The sequence below is a fragment of the Ahaetulla prasina genome, chromosome 6 (assembly GCF_028640845.1).
Source record: "Ahaetulla prasina isolate Xishuangbanna chromosome 6, ASM2864084v1, whole genome shotgun sequence".
In the NCBI taxonomy this organism is placed as follows: domain Eukaryota; kingdom Metazoa; phylum Chordata; class Lepidosauria; order Squamata; family Colubridae; genus Ahaetulla; species Ahaetulla prasina.
In genome coordinates, this window is record NC_080544.1 from 64,291,812 (window position 1) to 64,318,448 (window position 26,637).

Consider the following 26,637-nt stretch of genomic DNA (forward strand, 5'->3'; position numbering starts at 1 on the left):
GAATTTATAAATACTTATTCAAATATAAATTCTGTCATTCCCAAGATCTCAAGAGAGTATCAGTTATTCTCACCCAGACTCTTTAAAAAAAAAAGATGCTAAAATGCTGTGAGAGATTCTAGCTGGGTAATTTACTATTTTGAATTGTATTTTATTATTAGATTATTTTTCTCTGAAGTTATAACTGGAAGATGCTTTTTTTAAAAAAAATCCAAAAATCTTAAAATTATTTATAATGCTTAATGTTTAACTCAACCTAGCCTTTAGTTTATGTTTCTGGCTGAGCAAAAGCCACAATAAAAACTTTTGTGAAAGTTTTTTTCCTCTTTACATGATTACTTGCCTAGGAATAAAACAAGAGAATGGCATATCTGTTTCCATACAAGATATAAGGCGGAATATTGGATATTCTGAATTTTGGATTCCAGAAAATGGCTTGTTTGTTTTATAAAACTGTCTTGACATAATATGTGTGACCAATTAAATATTTACAAATCTATTTCATATTGCATTCTATTAAATTTCAGTAAGATGGTCAGTCACTTACTAAATTGGCCATGACAATGGTGTCAACAACAACAGGGTTTGTTGATGTTCCAAGAGTGAACTGAAGACCTCTGGGAGGCTGACCTGTAGTGATATCATAGCAGTGCCCTTCCAAAAGGAGGTGTTCTAATTCATACTCCGCTGCCACTACACTCTCCACCTGTGTAGAAAGAAATAACCACTAGTTTAGTACTCAGAAGCTTTAATAATTAAAAACAACGATCAGAATCAAGAAGCTACAGCTGAAGTAGGAAAAGTAAAATAAATAAGTCTATCTCACAATTTTAGATAATGCGGTATTCCAGGCTTCATATCTACAGCTAAGAAGACCATTCTTTCATTAGTTTTGTACCAAGAAATATATACCTCAAATATTCACAACTCTGCATTGCAAGAAAACGTCTACCACTAAAAGAGGTGCAGATATTTTTATTTATTTTATATGACACTCAGCTCACCTGGAGGCAACTCTAACATAACATTTATTTATTTATTTATTTATTTATTTAAATTTTTATACCGCCCTTCTCCCGAAGGACTCAGGGCGGTGTACAGCCAAAAATAAAAACAGCAAGTATACAAAGTTAAAATATCAATTTAAAATACCTATTCAATAGTGGCCGAATTAAAACCGTCAGATTGACCTAACCTAAAATACCCCATATAAAATTACAAAGGATTAAAACTTTAAAATTTGGAATTTAAAAAATCAGTCAGTCCAGTCCCGCTTGAATAAATAAGTGAGTTTTTAATTCCCGGCGAAAGGTCCGAAGGTCAGATATTTGGCGCAAACCCGGGGGAAGGTCGTTCCAGAGCGTAGGTGCTCCAACAGAGAAGGCCCTCCCCCTGGGGGCCGCCAGCCGGCATTGCTTGGCGGACGGCACCCTGAGGAGACCCTCTCTGTGAGAGTGTACGGGTCGATGGGAGGCATAAGGTAACAGCAGGCGGTCCCGTAAGTACCCGGGCCCTAAGCCATGGAGCGCTTTGAAGGTGGTAACCAAAACCTTGAAGCGCACCCGAAAGACCACAGGTAGCCAGTGCAGACTGTGCAGGAGCGGTGTTACCCGGGAGCAACGAGGAGCTCCCTCGATCACCCGCGCAGCTGCATTCTGGACTAACTGGAGTCTCCGAGTGCACTTCAGGGGTAGCCCCATGTAGAGAGCATTGCAATAATCCGGCGGGAAGTGACGAGAGCATGAGTGACCGTGCATAAGGCATCCCGGTCCAGAAAGGGACGCAACTGGCGGACCAGGCGGACCTGGTAGAAGGCTCTCCTGGAGACGGCCACCAAATGATCTTCAAACGACAGCCGTCCATCCAGGAGAACGCCCAAGTTGCGTACCTTCTCTGTTGGGGCCAGTGACTCGCCCCCAACAGACAGCAGCGGTTGCAGCTGACTGTACCGGGGTGCCGGCATCCACAGCCACTCCGTCTTGGATGGATTGAGTCTGAGTCTGTTTCTCCCCATCCAGACGGCCTCCAGGCAACGAGACAGCAGTTCAACAGCTTCGTTGGGGTGGCCCGGGGTGGAAAAGTACAGCTGAGTGTCATCAGCGTACAGCTGGTAACTCACCCCAAAGCCACTGATGACCTCACACAACGGCTTCATGTAGATGTTGAACAGGAGAGGCGAGAGAATTGACCCCTGAGGCACCCCACAAGTAAGGCGCCTCGCAGTCGATCTCTGCCCCCCTGTCAACACCGTCTGCGTCCGGTCAGAGAGATAGGAGGAGAACCACCGATAAACGGTGCCTCCCACTCCCAAACTCTCCAACCGGCGCAGCAGGATACCATGGTCGATGGTATCAAAAGCCGATGAAAGATCCAACAGGACCAGGGCAGAGGAACAACCCCTATCCCTGGCCCTCCAGAGGTCATCCACCAACGCGACCAAAGCTGTCTCCGTGCTGTACCCGGACCGGAAGCCGGACTGGAACGGGTCTAGATAGACGGCTTCATCCAGGTACTGGGGAAGCTGCCATGCCACCACATTTCTACAACCTTCGCCACAAAGCGAAGGTTGAGACTGGACGGTAGTTACCCAAAATAGCTGGGTCCAGGAAGGCTTCTTGAGGAGGGTCTCACCACCGCCTCTTTCAAGGCAGCGGGAAAACCCTTCCAACAAAGAAGCATTTATAATCTCCCGGAGCCAGCGTCGTGTCACCTCCTGAGTGGCCAGCACCAGCCAGGAGGGACACGGGTCCAGTAAACATGTAGTGGCATGTAACCTCCCCAGCAGCCTGTCCACGTCCTCGGGAGCCACAGAATCAAACTCATCCCAAACAACATCATCAAGACGTGTCTCAGTCATCCCATCCGGATCATCACAATCTTGGTCCAAACTATCCCGAAGCTGAGCGATTTTATCGTATAGATAACCACTAAACTCCTCAGCATGTCCCTGCAAGGGGTCATCCCGTCCCCCCTGGTGTAAAAGGGAACGGGTCACCCGAAACAGGGCAGCCGGGCGGTTATCTGCCGACGCAATGAGGGTGGAAACATAGGAACGTTTCGCAACCCTCATTGCCACTAGGTAGGCCTTTGAAAAAGACCTAACTAGTGTCCGATCAGCCTCGGAACGGCTGGACCTCCAGGTACTCTCTAGGCGTCTTCTCCGGCGTTTCATCTCTCTCAGCTCCTCAAGAACCAAGGAGCCAATTGAGATCTACGCCGGGTCAGAGGCCGCAAAGGCACGACACGGTCCAAAGCCCCAGCTGCAGCCTGTTCCCAGGCCGCAACTATTTCTTCAGTCTATGTGCTATGTTCTGTTGTTATATTAATACAATTTTTTTTTCAATTCTAGATTCTGCAGCCATTTTACTCAGACAGCCTTAAACAACTATATATTCTTCAAAGATACTGGACTTTACAATATCCCAAATTCCCAGCAAATGGGAATTAATAATTATGCCAGGTAAAGAATTTTGGAACTTGCAATGCCAGCTCATTTGGGGAGTACAAAGTTGGAATAATTGTTCTGGAAAATGCTTCAGGAGACCCTACCAACATAGCTAGTCTTTACTGAATGATGATAGCGGCACTCCACAATCATGTGATCTCCATTTGCTGCCTTCATTGTAGGCTTCCAACAAGAAAAGTCAATGGGGAACTGGCAGGAGATCATAAATGGAGATCATGCGACAGCAAGATGCTGCAATCATGCCCAACTGCTGTCATAAATTGGCACACTCACGATATCAGTTTTACAACTGACTTGCTTAACAATGTAGTTGCTGGTCCCAGTTACCATGGTTAAGTTTATTTAATAATTAGCATTCATAGTTTGCCAGTTTCACTTATCTTCTTGCTATTTAACATCACAGCATTAAAAAAAACCAGCTTTATTGAAAAGCCTATTCTATAATGGAGAAATCCAACTCCTTGAAACAAAAATCAGAGTATATTAAATAAATAATATAAATTATTATATAAAGATAAAAGCAAATAAATTATATGCATTTTATCGTCCAAATCATCATGCTGGTTAAGATTTTAATCTTCAATTAGTTGACTAAAAAGTTTTAGCTGAAAGCTTTATTTTCCAAATGGAATATTTCTAACCTTTTCTAAAACTTGAATGCATATTAATAAATTTACCTCCTCCAAATAAATGTTGTCAAGGTCATATGATGCTCTTACTGACTCCACCATCCAGCTCTCTGGAGTATTTAGATTCAGAGTAAATAATGGTGATTGAGGCATATCCAGAAATAAGGCAACTGGTCCAGGAATAAGGTGTTTTTCTGTTGTAAAAGTAATTTCTGGCTCCAGAACGTAGCGATAAAAGCTAAGAGATAAGATGACAAACACTTAAACGTTTTAGTATTAAACATTTGCTCTCTTGCTGGTTGCTTACAGACATTTCATTACCAGACTAGATAACCTCTTCATCCTAGAAGGGGGTGGGATTTGCTACTCTATTTATATACAGAAGTATTAGTTGGGGTAGGGAATTGTGTACTCTTTGGTAGTTCTTTCATTGGACTGTTGTTTATTGCTTGATTCTCTGATGTTAATTCTGGTGTTAAGATTAACATCAGACAGACAACTCAGCAGTGAAAGAGTGAAAACAAAAGTAAAATTAATAAACTTAATAAAAATAAAATTAATTACTAACTGCAGCCTGCAGTTTTCCAACATTAGCATTAAAAGCACAGTAATCATAACATTTTATCAATATTACTATATCCCGTTAAAGTTGACTCAGCTTATTATTCCTCACCTTTTCAGAGGCATGTCAGAGAGTTTGGATTGACAGTTCATAAAAACTCTGAGGTTCATATTTATGAGTTTGTTCAATACCTAAATCGAGGGAAAAGGACACATAAATCTAAATGGAATTAAAGTACAAATTTCTTGCAATTTCTTCCTCTTCTCATATCCCTAATGTTGTGTCTACTAGCTCATAAACATTGAAATGCACTCATATTTGCTATACGGGAAGAACTGCTATAGGGGAAGAACTTATTAAATCTGTTAATTGATATTACATATATAGCTAACATAAGAAAACTTAAAAGCTAATTACTTGGCAAATCAAAGTGCTGTCTAAATGCATTCAATTTAATTCAAATCTCTTATCTTCTTGGGCTGTGCAATATAAAGGAACACAATTGAATCAGTAAAACAGCTGCACATTTTTTAAAGTTCATACAGCTGCTTCATAAACTAATTCCTGCCTCCATCTGTGTGTGCATGCTCAAGCTCTCCCCCTTTCTTCCCCCTCCCCTCAGTTAAGTGAAGCAGATGTGCAGGGGAGAATAGATGATGGCTTAAAACACAGAAAGTTGGATCTGGAGAAAGGTACATCTGTTTTATTTTTTTTATTATTTAACATGTGTCATGTGCACCCTTGCACTTAATAAAACACTTCTTCCAAAGGATTAGCACAGGTCATGAATTATGTATTTCAACATTTCCCACATTAACACATAAGGCTTTTAAAATCTAACATCTTAAGTCTTTTTGTTTAAAGCTTTACAAGTGTGTTCTTAAGAGTTATTATTACTCACAAAAAACTAAGATAAGGCAAGATAATAGTATATTTTGAAAATGGTTCAACAACTGCCAGCATACAGGTACTTACAACCACAATTGAGCCCAAATTTTATGTTGCTAAATGAGAAATTTGTTAAGCGAGTTTTGCCCTTTTTCATGACTTTTCTTGACACATTTGTTAAGTGAATCACTGCAGTTGTTAAATTAGCAATACGGTTGTTAAGTGAATCTGGTTTCCCCACTCACTTTGCTTGTCAGAAGGTTGCAAAAGGTGATCACATGACCCGGGACACTGCAACCATCATAAATGTGAGTCAATTGTCACGTATATGAATTTGGATCACATGACCACAGGGAAGCTGCAATGGTCATAAGTGTGAAAAATGGTCAACAGTCACTTTCTGCAGTGCCGTTGTAACTATGAACGGTCACTAAGCGAACTTGAGGACTACCTGTATTTTGCATGTTAAGGGTGAATTCTTTTACAATAGGTTTCACATATTGCTTGTAAAATGAGCAGCTTATTTCCTCTACTGGTCAAAGAAGGAATATCCATAACTACCCAAAATATTCCAAACATTTTGCAGTTACCAATATAAATAACAACAACAACAACAACAATAATAATAATAATTTCACACCATAAGCAATGGAGCAAGTCTTTGTGCCTCTCTAGTTGCGGGATCAACAATAGCCACAACATCAAAATATATTTCTCCCTCTTTTGGTCTCAACTTAATTGCACTAGAAAAAGAAAAAAGAAAAAGAAACTACATACAATATGTACAATCTTGATGTTTGTATTTAGTCTATGATAGAAATATCAGCAAAAGTCTAAAACATTTATGAATTCCGTTTTTAGAACAGTTAAAGAGTCAACTCATGTGTACATATAATCCGTTACTATTTTATCTTTTAAATACTTCTTTTAACATTTTTTGAAGAAAACATGCATGGAAATTCTAATGAATGAAATTTTTTCAGGATTATTTATATTTTACAGAATCTGAATGCATATTATTCTTGGCAGACAGACAAGTCTAATTAAGGACCACTCTTGCAGATTATTTTTACCTGTATTTGTCCTCAAAAAATTGGTATTCAATCCTTGCCTCTCCCTTTGGTTGTGCAGACAGAAGAGCATCCACCTTCATGACGAGGTCACTTGCACTGAAGAAAGAGAAAAAGACCATCTTGCCAAAGTTTCCTTTCACAGTTTTTATCCTTAAAAAGGTCCCTTGATGAGATATAGTAACAAAAAACCAAACAAATCGTAAGTGCTGCTTTTGCAAATGATAAAATAGACCATATATGAAATCCAGCGACTTAAATGCAAGTCAACTGGCTGTTTCTCTTTGCTTGCTTGCTTATCTATTTCGTTTCCCTTGCTCGGAGAACTGGCTTGGGAGAGGCACACAGGGATACCGGAGGATGGAAGGACCAAAAGAAGGATGAAGCCACAATCTACTGTTCCATTAGAATGCAGATAAAAAATCAACTTAAACCAGAAAGCTACAAGGCAAAGGGAGAATAAGAGATGAGACTCATAACGAAGAATATTTGTAGCTCAGGGTTGACATGAGGGATCCTTGGTGCTCTCTGAGCTTGCTTGTTTTCTTGCAGATGTTTCATTACCCAAACTAGGTAACATCCAGATTAGCACTGAAGTTACCTAGTTGGGGTCTGCAAGAAAGCAAGCAAGTTCAGAGAGCACCAAGGATCCCAGATGAGACACATTCTGTAAATAAGAGTGAAGTTGTTTTTCATTTGCTTTTCAAAGAGAAGCAATGTGAAAGGTAATCCTCAACTTACAACCATTCATTTAGTGACATTCGAAGTTACAACGGCACTGAAAAGAGACTTATCACCGGTGTTCACATGACTGTTGCAGCAGCATTCCCAGAGTTACGTGATCAAAAGTGATCACGTGATCACTTGGCAACTGGCATGTCTTTATGACAATTACACTGTCCCGGGGTCATGTGATCACCATTTTTAACCCTACCTGGCAAAGTCAATGGGCATGCCAGATTCAATTGACAACTGCATGATTCACTTAAGAATTACAGTGATTTGCTTAGCAATTGTGGCAAAAAAGGTTGTAAAATGGGGCACTGTCTTGCTTAGCAACAGAAATTTTGGGCTCAATCGTGGTCATAAGTTGAGGACTACCTGCATCATGTTTTATACTATCTGTTCATGTAGTACTATTATAAAATAAGGTTTAAATATTTTCAGTCACGTGTTCTTTGAAATACTATGAATGGGAGACAAACTATAATACCCCCTAACACATTAAAGATATTGTGCTACCAGGGAACACGTAAAGAAAAGTACCAGAATCAATATAAGTTAAAATCTTACGATACAATCTCTCTACATTTAAAATCACCTGGATTTTAAAGGAATGTATGTATCCACAAAATAAATTTGGAATATATCATGCTATTTCTGCCTAATATGCCCTGGTTTTGCCAAAAATACTATACTTCTGTTTTTAATACACAACTACCAGTACCATTATGTGGAGGGTGGCGTGACAGAGGAAGAATCTCCCTTACGTATTCTATAAACACTGAAACCACCAACAGAGCTCAGTGAAGAATTTTACTTCCTTTCTATAACCTACTCAATTTTTACTTACAGATCTTCTTCCACTCCTAACTGCTGTACATGAGATTTTATTTTCTGCCCAGATGTCTTTACAATAATATTTTCTAGCAAGTGGAAGTCATCCTGGTTAAAAAGCTCCCCAGCTTCCAATGGACCAATAATCTGAAATGAAGATGAAATGGTATGATCATGATCACTACAAAGTAATCTGAACCGGACACATCCTGCAACATGCACAGCATCTTAACATGCATTACCATTGGGAATGCAAAACATACAATAGCTTTGCAATATTTTTTTTTTTGAACAGTAAAAAATGGCAATATTTCATTTAGATCAGTATCAATACTACCCTGACATATCAGGTGAGATTTCATATGAAACAGGGCCATTCTGTTTATGCCACCTAGGCATAAGAATATACTCTTTCAAGATGTTTATTCAGTTTCTATTAGTATTAGGCTCATTGACATTAGAGGTTGTACTAACTTTTACTGCATGCAGGATCAATGTGCTGCTTGATTATTTGATCCAATTGTTCTATTTTGGTTTTGTTACTAATTGTTACTAACTACCTTGGTAGTCTTTCACAATAAACAAATATTTCTACATTGAATGTCCCAAATATGACTTTCTGGTTTTTATTTGAAGACGTTTCGCTTCTTATCCAAGAGAGCTGAAGAAGTTTTTTGGATGAGAAGTGAAACGTCTTCAAAGAAAAACCAGTCCAGTTGCCTCTTGAAAAAATACCTTTGGGACAACCATGACCTGGATGACTGAGAATCTGCATAGACTATCTACACTGAATGCTTACTGCATACTAGTATTAGTAAAAAAAAAACAACAACCCAGAAACATTTCACTGCTAGAAATTAAGCTGTATTTTCAATACACAACATTAAACATTTAAAGACTAAAGCTGGGAACAGCAGAATAAATGAAACCTACCGTATCTTAAAATAATACAAGCACTTTAAACAACTGTTAGTATGGAAAATAGGACATAAGTACTCTACAGCACAAAAAGAGAAGGTAAAAAGCCTGGGAAAATAAAATAGGTTTGTCTGGAATAGAAAATAATTGAGGGAGGACCAAATTTGCCTCATTGGAAAAGTATTTCAAAACTGGAGGTATAAGGATGGAGGGAGGGAAATGCCTTCAACTTTACAGCAGTCTATTAAGTTCTTTCTGTGCAAATCTTAGTATCACAAAGGAGTTATGCAGGACAACATATTCTAAGATAAATGCTATTGTAAACCTATCCTGAATAATTACCAACAAGCTGGAGTTGGAATGTATTAGCACAGATTACAACACCACATTTGCCTATAAAAACTGGTCTGATTATTACACTCATGCAGAGAAAAGCAGCTGATTGTTCCTCAATTTTTGGAGATAGCTAAAGTGTCAGAAGTGTTTTTTGGTGTTAGTACTGAATTTTTCGAAAAGTTTTGGGGTAACAGCTGTGTCAGAGTAGTCTGCCTGTCTGTGCTTTCTGGATTTGATTTTTGCAACAAACTCTGACAAGCTGTTCCAATCCTGACCACCTTCTGAAAGATGATGAAGACTTAATTTTTCCGAACAAAATTTGGTTTTGTAACACCTCTTTGTTAGGCTTTGTATGTTTATGGGTTTTAGATATCGTTACATTTCTGTATTAATAGCTGTAAATTGCCAAGAGACTGTTAGATTATGTGGGGTAAAAATCTAATAAATAAATGAATAAATAATAACAGTCATCAGAACTTCAAGTTCAGAGATAGAGGATTCAGAGTTTAAAATCTATAAACGTACACTGTAGCAAAGAATATACATAATAATTCTGTTTTAAGAAGCTCATTTTATCTTTTTAGAGTCCTCATTAAAGGACTTAAAATTATGGTCAGGAGTTTGATTTACATTAAAATGAATCCAAAATTAGCATTCTGTTGCGTAGAGGGGAGGAGAGTACCACATTAGGACCAAAGACATCTGCAAGTAAAGCCTTTCTCGTTTTTTAAATATAATTTGCTCACCCTTCCATTGCTAATCACCGCTCTCTGTCCTTTCTTCAGTTTAAGAATATCCCTGCAGTATACAGCATGTGAAAGAATAAAACCCACTTCAGGAGCTTCGAAGGCCGCTTTAAATGTATTGATTTCCATACCCTAAAGAGGGGAGGGAGGAAATATTTCATTAAAAGACAATGTGATGCATTTTATGCTGTCTGGTTACTTCAGAAGGGAGATGGAATTTAGAAAGAATGTCGCTGTGTTTTGCTATTATTCTTACTGTGTTTCTTTATCTTACAGTAAAAAAAAAACCATCTTCAACACTTACTCCAACAGCAAATTCTGTGATATCTGTTCCAGCCTCCAGCATCTTTGCATTTTCCTCTTTAAGTAATTTTGTGATAAAATTTTTGGCATTGTTTGATGTCTGTGTCTGCAAGGCTGCCCATATGGCCCTGGCAATGATTGTGTTTTCAGCTGCTGGGTCTTCACTGGGATTGTTAATCACACCAATCCGAATAAAATTACTAGACTTCTACAGAAGAAAATGAAATGCAGATTTAAAATGTTATTTTACAGTTCTTTAGTGAAAGAAAGAGCTGTGACAATCAGCAAGTCAGCTTTTTTTTTTTTTAAACAGAGATCACAAGCCAGTTTAATATAGTGATTAAAACACTGACCCAGAAACTAGAAGACTGTGGATTCTGATCCTACTTTAGGAATGAAAATCAGCTGGGTGACTTTGGCCAATTAAGACTGGATTAGATTTTTACATCACTGCACATCAGGGAACATGTGTGTCTGTCGTTCGGGGATGGTTGCATAGGTGCAAATGTGCATTTATATTTCTACAAATGTTAACATTCTGGCTAGGAGGTGCTCAAAGAGGAAGTCAGATCAGCCAGTCAAACATAGGACACGCACCTCCACACAATACACAGTTGGGATTTAGAAGGTATATGTGTCAGTTCGTCTGCAGCCACCTGCAATCTACATTTATCCATCAACCTCTTCACAGCGTAGGTTTGAGGCAACACCTATGTGCAGTTACGGGCAACTCTACATCAAGCTTCATTCTTTTTCAGCCCAACCCATCTCACCAAGGTGTAGGGAAAATAGGAGGAAGGAATATAAGGTATGTTCACTGCCTTGAGTTATTTATTTTAAAAATGGATAAAAACCTAAAAACTAGGTAGAAGAAATGGAAGATTGAAGACAGTTCTGAAAAATGGAGCCAATGACCATGGCAGAATGAAGAACTGGCATGATGAGTAGACCAGCTGTTTGATAATTCCTCTCCACCCAAGGAGAGGTTTTGAGGCCCCACACAGGACAGCCCCTGTTTGGAAAATATAAAAGCCTCTTATCTGTCTTCAAAAATCAAACAAGTGTTAAACTCAGTCTTCCCCCACTCCCAGTTCTTTGCTGAAGATTGTTAGTTGCTTACTTGGTGTTTGATAGCATCATATAACAGTTGTCTTCCAGATGGTTTATCAAAATCTCCAACGATCCAAAATGTCACTGGCCTGACAAAAGTATCATCTGTGTAAGAAAAAGATAAAAAGAAGAAAATTGAATATGAACTTGTCATAATGCATAATGCACAAATTAGGCATGGGCAATGCATAGAAATCAATTTTTAGACAATATCAAAATCATTGGGGTATTAGTATTTATGATGAAAACTACTTATTTTAAATCAAGCCTATTTTGCAAAGAGTGAAAAATAAGCATGTGCATGTGATATCTTATGAAGTTGTTATTCTAATGAAATTATTATTACACCACTAATTTCAGAATATTTTAAAAAGTAATATAGAAAACCTGCAAGAAAGTTAAGAGATACATTAATATTTATATGAATACTATTCATTCAAATTGTTATTCAAAGATTTCTTAAAAACAATATGCAATGATTTCTCATTTGCAATAAGTCCTAAGCCAGTAAGACTTAAAGACCACATTCCTTAAAAGATTAAAATTAGTAATAAAAGTGTGTGAGAGAGAAAGAAACACTCAAGTTCATTACCATAAATTTCCTTGGAGGACATTCCTGACAAAAGTAAAACAGGAAAGAGTGGAAAAATATAAAATTAGTTTACAGAATTGACCTCATTAAATATCCAAGAGCCATTATAGGGCATACAGTACCCTTATAACTAACTCAAATGCAAATCAATTAAGAATGACTTTGGAAAATAAAACTCCATAATCTCAAAATTGTATCACATCTGATTTGAAATCAGGTTTCCCTACCAGCACCAGCACCTGACTTCTAGGGTCTCTCTTTAGCTGTACTTTTGAAATCCTTTTACCAGAATTATTTTTCTCCCTCAAATGGAAGAAAGACAATAGCCTAAATTGCCCTTTTCTCCCAAAGAAAGCAAACAAAATTATTGCCTTTCCTTTGCCAGAAATATTGGCAACAATTTGCAGGAATGTTTATCTCTAATGTTAAAAGAAGCTTCTTGCTTCACTTGTTCTTCTGTTAAGCAATTATCTAGCATGGAATCTACAGCCCACCATCCTAGAGGCTTTCAGAGGTATCATAACTAGCCACTATTGCCATATTTGATATTTAAAGAACAAAAGAATACATAGGGATGCTTTACTGTCTTACCAAGGCTCTTCCACTGATGTGACTAGAAGAGTTTCTGCAATGAAACCTAATATGAAGCTAGCCAGTCAGTCAATTTCATGCTCTGTTGGATGAAAGTAGCTACCCATCCAAAAATACAGTCTCATCATGTCTAAAGAGGTGACTCCTTTAAATTAAACTTGAACTATTCCTTGCATAAATAAAACTGTGAGGTTATTGGCCTAAACTAGGGATGTCAAACTCAAGGCCTGGGGGCTGGATCCGACCTCTGGGGTGCTTAGATCTGGACCATGGGGCCGGAAACAGTGAAGGACCAGCCCGTGGGTGTCTCTGCCAGCAAAAATGGAGCTCAGGAGAGCCGACTGTTTTTGCTGGCAGAGGGTTGCAGGAGGCCGTTGCAGCCAAAAACGGAGCTCGGAAGCCTGTTTTTGCCTGCAGAGTACTTGGGCCACCACAGACACCCCGACACAAGTAACATTGAGCTGGCCTGCCCACCTTGGCCACCCAAAGTCAATCACAGCCCTGATGCAACCCTCAATGAAATTGAGTTTGACATCCCTGGCCTAAACCGATTTCTATCGCAGAAGTAAGACAAAATTCTGGAGTAACAACTCATCTAGATTTTCAAGCTTCCATTACTAAAACTCATTCAAGTAGTAACAACAAGAGAAAAAGAGAGAATAAGAGAAAGTTGAAGATACCCATATACTTAAATGTTGTTTCCTAGAAATTGGATGAAATATTTTTAATATAGTTGCTAGTTAAAAATCTGGATGTGCATATTAATTTAATTGGGCTACTGAATTTTTTCACTACTTTTTCTCAAATGTTTAAGGTGATGTAGGAAACAGAATTAAATCAAAAACATCTCAGATACAAATATCAATGTAAAACATCAAATATTGCAGGATAGGATGGGGGAAGGGAAGGGGAGTCATATATTAGCAATAAAGAGTAAATATAATTTCTATTATGCAAAAAGATTACCTATCTTCTCTTTTGGTTAGTAGTGTCATAACTATAATAATTGAAGATTTATATATATTATCCTAAGCTATGAATGCTGAATTAGCCATACTGGTTTATTAACACATAATATTACAATATTATTCACAATTTAAATGATTAAATTCACACAAAATCCAAACTACATTTTGGCTTAGCACAATCTGTGAACTCAGCCATTGTAACTGAATCAGCATATCATGCTTAAAACACGCAATGGTTTATTGCAGAATGTGAACAGAGTCAATTTAAGAAGTATGGATTTTTTTTCTGAAGAACTGCTATGCCTATCTGGCATAAAATTATTATATGTGCATTGATTCCCCAGTATTCCTTATTTTTCTCAGTTGCAGATTATGATGATTGCAACCAACATGGGTAATACAGATAAAATTCAATGCTTATTTATAAACAAAGTTGGCAGTTGACCACAGTTGGATTTATAGAAACAAATGCATAGCATAGCAGGGCAGGAAAGAAGTGGCAGAAAATTATGGATTGCAAATAAAAAATAGTATAGTATAGCACAGGGGTCCCAACCTTCCCAGCTCAGTGGACCGGCAGCAGTGGTGGCATGGTGTGGAGGGGAGGGAATGGTTTTGTGTGCACACCTGCCACTTGTACAAATGGAGCTTTGTGTAGTTGCGTGCTCACCTGCCACTTGCAGGGCCCGGCCAATGGGCCGCGGACTGATAGTGGTCCACAGGACCACAGGTTGGGGAGCCCTGGTAGAGCAGACAAAAGGTCAAAAGGAAAATAATTTCACCTTGAAATGGAACCCTTTTTTTTTCTAAATTATATTCTGCTCCACAGATTACAAAATGTAAATGAAGGTGATTATGTACTAAGATTGAGAGGGAATATGGTTTAAATTAGCATAAAGAATCACCAGAAAACCTTTAAGGCTTCATTAGTCTTTTCAACAAAAGACAACTGTGTATAATATGGTATAAATATTTTCTTCATCAGATACAATACCCAAAAAAGAAAGAACTCATAACTGTACCTTTTTTGGTTAGGTAAGTCATGCTGTTGGCTATAGCAGCTGTCTTGTCCTTGGAATCCAAGGTACTAAATCTAGCATAATCATCCACATAAAAATTATCTAGAAAAAATAAATACAACTGTGATAACTTTCAAGAAGAGAAATATCTAACAACATGAGCAAGTAGAATAAATGAGACACCATATCAGCAAACCATTTATAAACACAAGCATGGTCATATTAACATTTTAATGTTTGATTTTATAGATCCGACAAAATTAAAACTATCTTTGTATAGTATGCATTTTATGCAAACACACCTCCTCAAATATGTAAGGGATTTACATTCTGCAATCACTGCAATCCAGGTGGAATTGTCAATTATTAATCAAAATATTTCTGTCCTCTGCTTTCTTTTAATATCTTCTCAAATTCCCAATGCTGCTTTTGACAGTTGCACGATATTCTATTGCTGATACGAAGAGACTTTCATGTAGGAAATGAATAAATAACCCCCATGTGCATTTAAATTTTTTTAAATTTTTAAATTTTTGTAGGCATGTATGAAGGAACTCTATGCAACTCTATGCATCCTTTACATATTTGAGGAGGTATTCTGTTAAAAACTTCTTTAATAAAAATTATTTTAAAACAGAAGAAATCTTACCTCCTGAGTCTTGAAAATAAAGATTTTAATAATACATTCAGGCAAAAGATTGTACATGTATACATAATACTGCATCAGGGCAGACGAATAAATATACAACACATACTTCCACTCTATTTTCTGTTCTCTTTACAAATATTCTCTACTGCTTTCAATCTAACCATTCTCATTTATAATATGGCTTCAATGAGGTGCAAGAGACGAAGTCGTTGTAACAACTTGGTCAAGATCCTAGGTTCAGAAGTCATATTAAATCATTGCCAAATGTGGTGCTCTCTAAGCTTGGTTGTTTTCTTGCAGACATTTCCTTACCCAACTAGATAACATCGTAAGTACAATAAGGGAATAGGATACTAACTCAGACAAACAAGCTTTAACAGTAAACAACAGTCTAATCAAGGAACCACTAAGAACATTCCTACCAACACTGACAAGGCAAGCCACTTGAATATAAACAGAGACTAAACCCCACTCTTTCTAATACCGATGATATTGCTTACCATGTTTCCCTGAAAATAGGACATGTCCCGAAAATAAGGCCAAGCCTGATTTTTGGGGTGAGCATAAATGTACACCCTCCCCCGATAAGCCCTAGTGAAGGGGTGGGCATGGCCAGCACAGGAGGCAGCCCTTCCCTTCCCTGGTCATCTCTTGGAGGTTCAGCCCCTTAATTGCTGCCCGCTGATCAGCTGAGCCAGTGAGGGCTATGCAACTCGGCCCAGATCTGCAGAGCACCTCCCCAGCTGCCGGCCTCCTCCCCCTTTTCCTGCCGATCTTTCTTTACTTGGGATCGGAGCACAGACACACATCCCCAAAATGCTCCATTCGAAGCCTTCAGCCTTGCAATTCTGGAAGCGGTGTCTGTGTTGTGATCCCAAAGAAAGAACAGTGTGTGTGTGTGTGTGTGTGTGTGTGTGTGTGTGTGTGTGTGTGTGAGAGAGAGAGAGAGAGAGAGAGAGAGAGAGAGAGAGAGAAACCAATATGACATTTCTCCAAAGCAGCAACCAGCCAGAAAAGGGTACATCCTCCCTAAGCAAATGGGCACGCTGTGGGAGCCTCAGGCCAGGGTGGCAGCGACCAAAAGCAGCGAGGCTTGGATGGGCTCGGCTCACTGCTGTGAGTGAATTTGTGTATTCCTCTTGGCCGAGGAGCGGGGAGGCTGCACGATTGGAGCGCTTGGAGAGGGGTGGCCGAAGGCAAGGAGGAGGAAGCCGCTGCTCCACCAGCCAAGGACAGCCTCCCTGTCCAGAAGCAAAGGGCTGAGAGGGCCCGGTGTCCAGCAACCAAGAAAGGCTCGCGCTCGGGAAGCTGTGTCCACCCCAGCCAGCTGCACAATGCAGGCTCAGCCACCCCTGCACAGTGGGTACTTCCACCAGGTGCTTCACTCGTGGCAAGTGACGGCCGCCACCCTCACTGCCCAGCATCTCATCTACCCGATCTTCCTGGTTCCCCTCCACTGTTTCTCTTTCTCTCTCTCTCTGTCGCTCACATACACAGACAGAGAGAGGGAGATGAAGCGGGTGAAAAGTCTTTGGGCGCCCGATGGGCACTGGCCTGTATTGTCAAATGTTTGGGCTGCTGAGTGCTGGCTTGTATGCCTATTCGTTGCTGCAGGGGTTGGGCTACAGCTATGCCGAGCCAGGTGTTTTTTGGACCCTGGCCTTGGTGGCTCTGCGCACAGCTGACCTGAGAGCTGCAGCACCCACCAGACCCAGGATTGTAGCATGGCACTTGCAGCACTAAGTAGGTATGCAGGCTGGTGCTCTGTAGTCCAAAGGAGACGCCTTCCTGCCAGAGTTCCGTGTCAATCTGGGGAGCGGTTCCCAGGACTGCTGATTCTTAACCAGCCAGCTGCATAGTAAGAGGGGCTTCCTGCCCACCTGAAAGAGAGGCTGGGTTGTGTATAGGGGCTTTTCCCCCCAAGACCCTCTCAAGTGCCGGGCTGCAGGCTCCACCCCAGGGAGCCTCAATCAGGGCCAAGCTCTTGGTAATCAATTGAGGCAAGACTGTTCTTGAAGGGGGCATGAGATGGATGGGGCCTCCTGCTGCTTTTGCAACCTCAATTGGCTGCAAATGCAGTCGTGATTCTTGCCGTCTCTTCTCTCACTGGGCATGGCAGGGCTTCTAGCTCCTCGTTTCTCCCCCTCCCACCCTTCCCACGTGCCACTCCCAAATTGTGCTCCAAAATAATAAGAGCCCCCCTGAAAATAAGGCCAAGTCCTTATTTTGGGCTTCAAAAAAATATAAGGCAAGGTCTTATTTTCGGGGAAACACGGTAGTTGGATAATGAAACATCTGCAAGAGAAAACCAAGCTCAGAGAATCTAAATGTCCCCACAGTTCAACTATTGGTATTATTGCTAAATATTAGGCTTCTATGAAATCATACATATCTTCTTCTCTTCATCTAGTATGACTACAGTAAGAGTTTGTAAATATTGGTTTTGTTTTAAAACAGCACCTGTTTATTATTTCATTTCATCTATGACAAGCTACAATTAGTTTAAACAATAAACCAGGGTTTCTGATCTTGGGTTTTCTAAACATTCCATAGTTCTAAACATTCCATAGAGAACTAATCAATTTCTTATTTTTCACAATAAAGGAACAATTGCAATTGGTTTAGAAAGGAGGGTTATGCTTTCAATTACGTCCTTATGATTAAACTAGAACTGTGGAGGGGGGGGGGGACAGACTTATGAACATTATGTAAAACAATGCTTTTTTCGTTATGTTCCAAATCATGCTTATTAGAAATGCTTTATATTGGCCTTACTATTTGCAGTTAAATCTAGATATTCTCTGTCAGACATCAATATCCGAGAGTTGATTCTTGGAACAACATTGGGTTGGGTCATGATATATTCAACTACATCCTGATCGTTGGACAATTCACCCTGAAACACAGATCAAAATCAAAATGCTGAAATTATTTGGAAAATCAGAATAATAAAAAAATAATTTATTTAAAAAATTAAAAATAATTTACATGCTGTATTCCACTATTATAGGATTACTACCATGTTACTTCTGTACATCCACTAAAAAGCTGATTTACTTCTGTAATAGCTTATCTCATACCACATTAACTACTTTTGATATGCTGTATATTGTATATACCGTATTTTTCGGAGTATAAAACACACTTTCCCCCGCCTAAAAGAGGGTGAAAATTTGGGTGCGTCTTATACACCAAATGTAGCCCCACCCATCCGCTGGCCCCACCCTTTGGCCTCTGCTTCCCAGCAATTTACCTCCTTGCAGCAAGCAGAAAACTGCAAACAAACAGTTTCAGCACAGCCTGATTAGCACAAGAAAAAAAATCTGCCGCCCAGCAATTTATCTCCTTGCAGCCAGCAGCAAACTGCAAACAGCCAGTTTCAGCTTCAGCACAGCCTGATTAGCACAAGCAGCTGATTGTTGGTTGGATTGGCTTCCCGCCCCTCAGCTGTTTCAGGCTGCAGGGCCATTGCCTATTGCTGCACGGGCCTCTGCTGTTTGCTGCAAGGAGGTAAATTGCTAGGAGGCAGATTTTTTTTTCTTGTGCTAATCAGGCTGTGTTGAAAACAAAAACAAAACTAAAGCTTACTGTTTGCTGAAATGAGGCAAACTGCTGGGAGACAGAGGCAGATTTTTTTTCTTGTTTTCCTCCCCAAAAAAGGTAGGCACGTCTTATAGTCCGGAGAGTCTTATACTCTGAAAAATACAGTATTCCATTTAAAAATATTTGGTAATACAGTGATGATTGCTTGACAAATCTAGATTTAAAGCTCTTTCAAGGAACACAAAATAAGCTGTAACACAAAAATATTCGATCAATTTCTTGAAACACTTGATAATCAGAAATCTAACTTACCAGGTACACAGCTCTTTGGAAATAGCTAGTGGTTTCTAAGATTTTATGCATAGTTACTGTTTCTAGTTCATCTGGATCCAGTTGTTCTTTCTGAAGTGGCATTCCATTAAAAAGCACAATGGGTAGAGGACCAACACCTGTCTGTTCATAGTAACTATATCCTTCCTGAAATACAAAGAAGACAGAAAAAGTACAATGACTTTCCTATTTTCTATTACTACATATTCCATTAATAGGTTTTATGAATAAACTGTACCAACATAGCACAATATTCTTACTGTGCTTTATACATTATTTATGCAGTATCATTTATCCATTCAATCTAATTTAAATGCAAACATCTGGAAGAAATATTCTATAGGTAGACCAGATAGCCAGTAGAATTAGTAGCTCCTTATATATTTAAGAGATATTTGATAAAAGAGTTTTGTGCTGAAATATCATCTATAGAAATGAGTTGAAAAGTAGGCTGGATAATTCTGGTAATTGAAGTTCACAATCTTAAAGTCGCAAGTCTGGAAAGCACTAATCTGTGGGGATATAATAATGAAAATAATTTTTTAAAATAATTTCCCCAAAGTTCAAAGCCCAAGCTTCTCCTACCTAATCCAGGTATGATGGAACTACTATTTTAAGAATTCCCAACCATCATGGATAATACCAACATATCGAGGAAGGGGCATACATTTGGTGAATATTAGTGTCAAGTACCATGCATAGAATTAACTCATCACATTGGTTTTCTAATTTCAATAATGAAGGAAGGTTGCACTGCTTGCTTCTTATTCTACCTGTATTTTGATATATAATCATTACATGAAGATACAATCTTCACTAAGTACCTATAATTTATTTCCCGCATAGGAAATTATTTTACTGACTTTCATTTTTGATACTATCTCAGGCATATAAAAGTAATTCCTTTCCATATACATCTGAAGTATGATATGTATGCTTTATATACTGATGTTAAAAAGAATAAATAGTAACAATAATATGAATTCCTTACCTTCCGATTTTGATCATAGGCAGAATCGATTCCTAAGATGCTGTTTACTTCTACATAGGGATACTGTTTTTCAAGAACACTAATCACATGTTCCACCTTCAATTTTTCTCCTGCATTCACTTTATTATACATCTGTAATGGGAAATATGAAATACACAATCTTCAGAATATTACCGAAACATCTTTCCTGGAACACTTATTTGGCATCACTTTTTCTCTTCCTACAAACTAGTTCAAAACTGGCCATGATGTCTGGTGCTTTGTTTTGTACTCACTTCCCCACCCCCGCCCAATAATATATATCTACACAAGACAATATAGGAGTACTGTATCATTTTAACCTCACAAATATGTTCAGTATTTTGTATAGGAACACAATACATTTATTACTTGATTTATTGGAAGGTTGTGTAACCCTCAAAGTTAGTGTATCACACAACACACATTTTATAATCCATTAAACACTGTTCTTATCATTCTTATAGGTTCTTATTGATCAAACATTTTTTCCTTCTGACTTTTCTCTGAAAAAAGTGTCTAGTATGTCTAGTATGACCTCATGAAGGGATAACAAAGTTAATTTAATTTAAATGGGCCTCTAGAAGGGAATCATTTGTGAAAATAAACACCATTCAAGTTAGGAGAGATGGAAATATTCCCTTCTGTTTAATGCATATGAGTCTTCTTTAAGAGATAGCTAACTTCTCATAGCAGAGATATAACAGCAATGAAGGAAAAAGAAAGAGAAATTTTAACAAATTTCCTGAAAGGTATATATTGTCCTTCACTGGTATCAATATTATTACAGAATGAGAAGGAGAAATGAAGATGCATTGGGTAATATTACATCTCTTTTTCCTAGACAAATCATAGGCAGTCTAGTTTATCCTGAAAAATAAAGAAAGATGCTTTGCCTTTTCAGAAGGAAGTCTTTTCAGAAATAGGCTTTAGGAACAAATTGACTTTAACTCTTTAAGATTATTGTACACTGCCCAGAGTCACTTTCTGTGAGATGGAGAGTCATATAAATTTGATTATAATAAATAAACAAACTCAATAATACCAAAGAGATAACTCTCTTCTCATTATCACAACCAAGGGTCAAAATGAAATATATTTACATTCATATGGGGCAAATTACTCACTGATATAATTGTCTGAAATGCATAATTCGTATCTACTTCCTGTGCCACATAATTATATGCTCGGAGGAGAGCAACTCCAGCATCTTGTAACCCATCAACATCTTCGGAATTATCAACTACAAAGACCAGGCCAACCCTATTTAAAAGAAGGATTAAACCATATTCAAAAATTGAAAGCGTGATTCAATAGCAATGTCCATCATTTTGGTAAATGTAGATTCTGTCCATTCCTTAACTGCAACCAAGAGAACAGGAATGATTATGGATCTACCAAGCATAAACAAACCACTTAATCTCTGCTATACGTTAAGTACTCTGAAAGCTATATACAACTAAAATTTGAACGATCAGAATATTACTCAACTTCAAAAATATACATTAACGTTCTTAAAAATGATAGATAACTTTGTAGACAGACCAAATCATGTGCTAGTGCAATAGCGAAACCAACACACAGTAATGGTGAGGCATGGGAAAATGTTCTGATATATATAAATGTTCTAATATATATAATTCACATTTGTCAACAAACTCAAAAGGGCTCTATTTCATTTTTCCCAGATGGCTAGGAAAAGGACGTGGGAAGATTGCATGAATACTAATGAGACTTTCAACATCCTGAAATGTTTTCTTTTCTCAGGATCAAAAAAGGGAGTAGATGAGAATATTACTCAGATTCAAAAATAAACATAAAAATTCTGAATGGAAAAAGCTTTAATTTTACCTCAGTGGTATATGGTTCGACAAGAACATTTCAGCCACACCTAGCAATTCTGCTGAACTCTCATGGGATGGATTTAGGAGAAGCACCTGAAAGTATAACAAAATTAGGAATATGAATTTCATTCAATATTTCTGAAAGAATGCAATGTATAATTAGCTCTGGCAAAAGCAAACAAGCCAAAATTTAAAATTTAAAATAGGTCTGCCTAATATATAATTGTGTCCAAGTGCGGCCAAATTCCAAAGCTTTTTAAATTAGGGCTTCAGTTATCTAATAATTAAATATTTAGCATGCAGGTCCAAGGATCAAATTAAAGCAATGTACAAATCCATAGCATGAACAACAATCTCCTTCCAAGTTCATATACTTTGCCTTCTCCACATGGTTAATCTTAATTATATTAAATTATTATTATACATTAACGACCTCTGTGACCATATTATAAGTAATTGTGTTCTCTTCGCCGATGATGTTAAACTATTTAACACTACCAACAATTCGGCTACCCTTCAAAAAGACCCTGACTTTGTGTCAGAATGGTCAAAAATTTGGCAACTCCAAATCTCAACCAACAAATGCTCTGTCTTACACATTGGAAAAAAGAATCAGAACACTAAATACAAGCTTGATGGACATTACCTTGTAGATGTAAACTCCGTCAAAGACCTTGGAGTTTTCATATCAAACGATCTAAGTGTCAAAGCCCACTGCAACTACATCCTCAAAAAGGCTTTAAGAGTTGTAAACCTAATCTTGCGTAGCTTCTTCGCCAGAAAGATTACACTACTAACCAGAGCATACATAACATTTGCTAGACCAATTCTCGATTACAGCTCACCTGTCTGGAACCCACACCTCATTTCGGACATTAATATAATTGAGTGTGTCCAGAAATATTTTACAAGAAGAGTTCTCCACTCCTCTGATCACAACAAAATACCTTATGCCACCAGACTTGAACTCCTGGGTTTAGAAAATCATGCCGCCTTTGGCATGACCTGAGTATAACTGTTGTGACCCAGGTTCCTGGACCCGGACTCCTGGACTCGGATGATTCAGAAAGTGAGGGAGAAGACCTGGCCAGCCCTGCTTCTCTTGAGCCCTTTCCCTCCCTGGCACCCACTCAAAGGGAGGAGGAGGGGCCGGCAAAGCCTGATTCCATGGAGCCTCCTTCTGATTTGGCAACGCCCCAAGAACAGTTTTGGAGTGATGCAAGGTTACGTAGGCGTGATCGGCGTGCGCAGCAGCGGAAGAGTTGGGACAAAGCCAAGTCATAATTGTCATGCAGTGACATCTGCAGAGACTATAAATAGGAGGCGGGACTTCCGGTTTTTTGTCTTGGACAAAGTAATGAATTTGGGCGGGCAATCTGTATCAACGGAGGGAAGAATATATTCGTGAGTAATTCTGGCCTTATCTGTAATTTCCTTGTTATCTCCAGAAACTTGGCAGGCCCGTGGGTAGACGTAGCCAGGACATTTATATATATGTAAATAAATCAGAAAAGGAGGCCTCTGACTGACTCTTTGCTGGGAGTATTGGGGGAAGGGAAACAGAACATTTTGTCCAAGACCTGACTAAAACATCTTCTACCAAAGATGGACCAGCAGCAGGTACAACAGCAGTTACAGCAGCTACAAGCGGCTAATCAACAGCTCCAGCAGCAAGTGGCTCACTTGGCAGGCCAACTTGCTGCCAAGAATGTGCCTGCAGCCCCCATCCTCCCACCTCCTCCTCCTCGCCGCAAGTGCCCGATAACCGTGCGGATAAGTTTTCTGGGCAGCCTGAGATGTTCCCAACCTTCTTGGGACAGTGCCAGCTCTACATGGCTATGAGGCCAGAGGATTTCCCAGACGACCGGGCTAAGGTGGCCTTCGTGATTAACCTTCTTTCCGGCTCGGCTGCTCGATGGGCCACACCCCTCTTGCTCCAGGATAGCCCCCTGCTGGCGGACCAACAGCGTTTTTGGCAGCACCTGCGCACCATGTACGAGGACCCAGTTCGAATGCTGACGGCAACCAGGCGCCTTAAGGAACTCTGTCAAGGGAAACGCCCCCTGCAGGAGTACATCGCCGAATTTCGTCTTTTGTGCCAGGACTCTGACTGGAATGATGCAGCGCTGGTGGACGCGTTCCAGGAGGGACTCTCAGAGGAATTGCAAGATGAGTTGGCCCGGGTGGAGGCGCTGCGGACACTCGACAACTTGGTCCCCCTTTGTCTCCGACTCGATGCCCGTCTGCAACGGCGACCATCCCGTCGCACCCCCAGGGACCCGCCATCGACATCTACACCCCCACTTCCTGCACCACCAGCACCCCGGGTCGCCCCACGTTTTGTAACCGCTGCGGAAGAGCCCATGGAGTTGGGAGCGGTCAGACCTCGCCTGACAGCCCAGGAGCGGAACCGAGGCGCCAAGGGGATTGTGCCTGTACTGTGGGAGCCCGGCCACCGCCGCTTCTTGCCCCAGAAAGCGAAGTGGGGCACGCACGCCGTCCCCGAATCACAGCGTGACCAATCGGAAGCGGAGCAGGCCCGACTGGGAAACCCTAGGTCGGGCACGCATTAAGCCCCACTGGACGTTGCGGAAGTAGACTCTGGGCCCCTCGGCATCTGATTCTGGACACACGGATATGGTTGGGGAACCAGTCGGACGGGCTCCAGGCGCATGCGCTGGTGGACTCAGGGCCACAACAAACTTTATGGACCAGGCCTTTGTGACCCAGTTTGCGGTCCCGTGGTTCCGGTGGACCCTCCGATGCGGGTAGAGACAATTGATGGACGAGAATTGGTGTCCGGCCCCATTAAATTCGCCACCCAGCCTTTGCGCCTGGCTAGTGGGGACCATGAGGAGGCGATCCAGTTTTATGTCACGGCGGACTTTCATTTTCCCTTGGTCCTTGGGATGGCCTGGCTTCGGACCCACGATCCTCAGGTGGCCTGGTCGCGGAACGCCATCTCTTTCCCGAGTCTGCAGTGTGTCGACCACATCCGCCACACCTGTGCCGGCCAGAACGTCCCCACCGCTGCCATCACCTTGCCTCCTGAGCTGACGGACTTCGCTGACGTGTTCAGCGAGAAGGAGGCGGACCGACTACCCCCGCATCGGCCCTACGATTGCTCCGTGGACCTTCTGCCCAACGCACCACTGCCTGTGGGACGCCTGTATTCCATGTCGGAGCCCGAGTTGGCCGCCCTCAGGGACTTCCTGGACAAAAACCTGGCCCGAGGGTTCATCCGGCCTTCAAAGTCCCCTCTCTCGGCCCCGGTCCTCTTCGTGAAGAAGAAGACAGGGGACTTGCGCCTGTGCTGTGATTACCGCCAGCTAAATGCCATTACGGTACGAAATCGCTACCCCCTGCCGCTCATCCCGGAGCTACTGGAGAGGTTGCAGGAGGCCACGATCTTCACCAAGCTCGATCTCCGGGGGGCCTACAACCTGGTGCGGATGCGAGAAGGAGACGAATGGAAGACGGCATTCGGCACCCGATACGGACACTACGAATACACTGTCATGCCATTTGGGTTGACCAACGCTCCCGCCGTTTTCCAGCACTTCATGAACGACGTGTTCCGAGACATGTTGGATCGGTTCGTGGTTATCTACCTGAACGACATCCTGATTTACTCCCGGTCCAGGGAAAGCCATCTTCGACACGTCGGTCTGGTTCTGCAACGCTATGGAGCAACAACTCAATGCGAAGCTGGAGAAATGCGTCTTCTTCCGGACTTCCATAGAATTCCTCGGGCATATCATCTCGCCCGAGGGCATAGCCATGGACCCATGTAAAGTAGAAGCTTTGTGTAGCTGGGAAGCCCCTCGTCGGGTGAAGGATGTTCAGCGCCTGCTGGGCTTCGCCAACTACTACCGGACCTTCATCCCGGGCTTCGCCACACTGACGGCTCCACTTACCCAGCTCCTCAGGAAGAAGGTTGCGTTCCGGTGGGGTCCCCCGCAGCAAGAAGCATTCACAGCCCTCAAGAAAGCCTTCGTCACGGAACCCGTCCTGAGGCATCCCGACCCGCTCCGGCCTTTTGTGGTGGAAACGGACGCGTCCAATGTGGCTCTGGGAGCGGTGCTGCTACAGGTTCCGACAAATGGCGGCACACTTTTTCCCTGCGCTTACTACTCCCGGAAATTCAATCCTTCCGAGCGCAACTACACTATCTGGGAAAAAGAGTTGCTGGCTATCAAGGCTGCATTCGAGGCTTGGCGACACCATCTGGAGGGGGCCCGACATCAGGTGGAGGTCCGAACGGACCATCAGAATCTCGAGCACCTCACCACAGCTCGGAAGTTGAACCAGCGGCAGATCCGGTGGTCATTGTTTTTTGCCCGGTTCAACTTCCGCGTGACCTACATTCCCAGCGGTCACAACCGGAGGACGGATGCCCTGTCCCACAAGCCAGAGTACCTCTGCGCCAAGGACCCCCTTCCTCCACGGACAGTGCTGCCGGCAGAAGCCTTGGCCGCAGCACGGGAGCCAGTGGACTTGCGGGCCC

At 40.9% G+C, this 26,637-nt stretch overlaps 1 protein-coding gene across 3 annotated transcripts in view; it reads right to left on the reverse strand.

Annotated features, from left to right (window-relative positions):
• UGGT1 (UDP-glucose glycoprotein glucosyltransferase 1) overlaps nt 1–26,637 on the reverse strand; it is a 62,775-nt gene that overhangs the window by 17,196 nt on the left and 18,942 nt on the right. For 2 of the 3 annotated variants that reach the window (XM_058189192.1, XM_058189190.1), the window contains exons 15-30: nt 22,138–22,223; nt 21,414–21,549; nt 20,269–20,400; nt 19,260–19,424; nt 18,180–18,300; nt 14,759–14,857; nt 12,178–12,201; nt 11,596–11,690; nt 10,477–10,683; nt 10,173–10,304; nt 8,189–8,319; nt 6,619–6,714; nt 6,186–6,288; nt 4,769–4,848; nt 4,144–4,333; nt 548–706 (exon numbers count right to left, since the gene is read on the reverse strand). In XM_058189192.1, coding sequence (XP_058045175.1) covers nt 548–706; nt 4,144–4,333; nt 4,769–4,848; nt 6,186–6,288; nt 6,619–6,714; nt 8,189–8,319; nt 10,173–10,304; nt 10,477–10,683; nt 11,596–11,690; nt 12,178–12,201; nt 14,759–14,857; nt 18,180–18,300; nt 19,260–19,424; nt 20,269–20,400; nt 21,414–21,549; nt 22,138–22,223 — 1,956 coding nt within the window. The remainder of the gene's footprint in view (nt 1–547; nt 707–4,143; nt 4,334–4,768; nt 4,849–6,185; nt 6,289–6,618; nt 6,715–8,188; nt 8,320–10,172; nt 10,305–10,476; nt 10,684–11,595; nt 11,691–12,177; nt 12,202–14,758; nt 14,858–18,179; nt 18,301–19,259; nt 19,425–20,268; nt 20,401–21,413; nt 21,550–22,137; nt 22,224–26,637) is intronic. The other variant, XM_058189191.1, reaches the window with a different exon arrangement.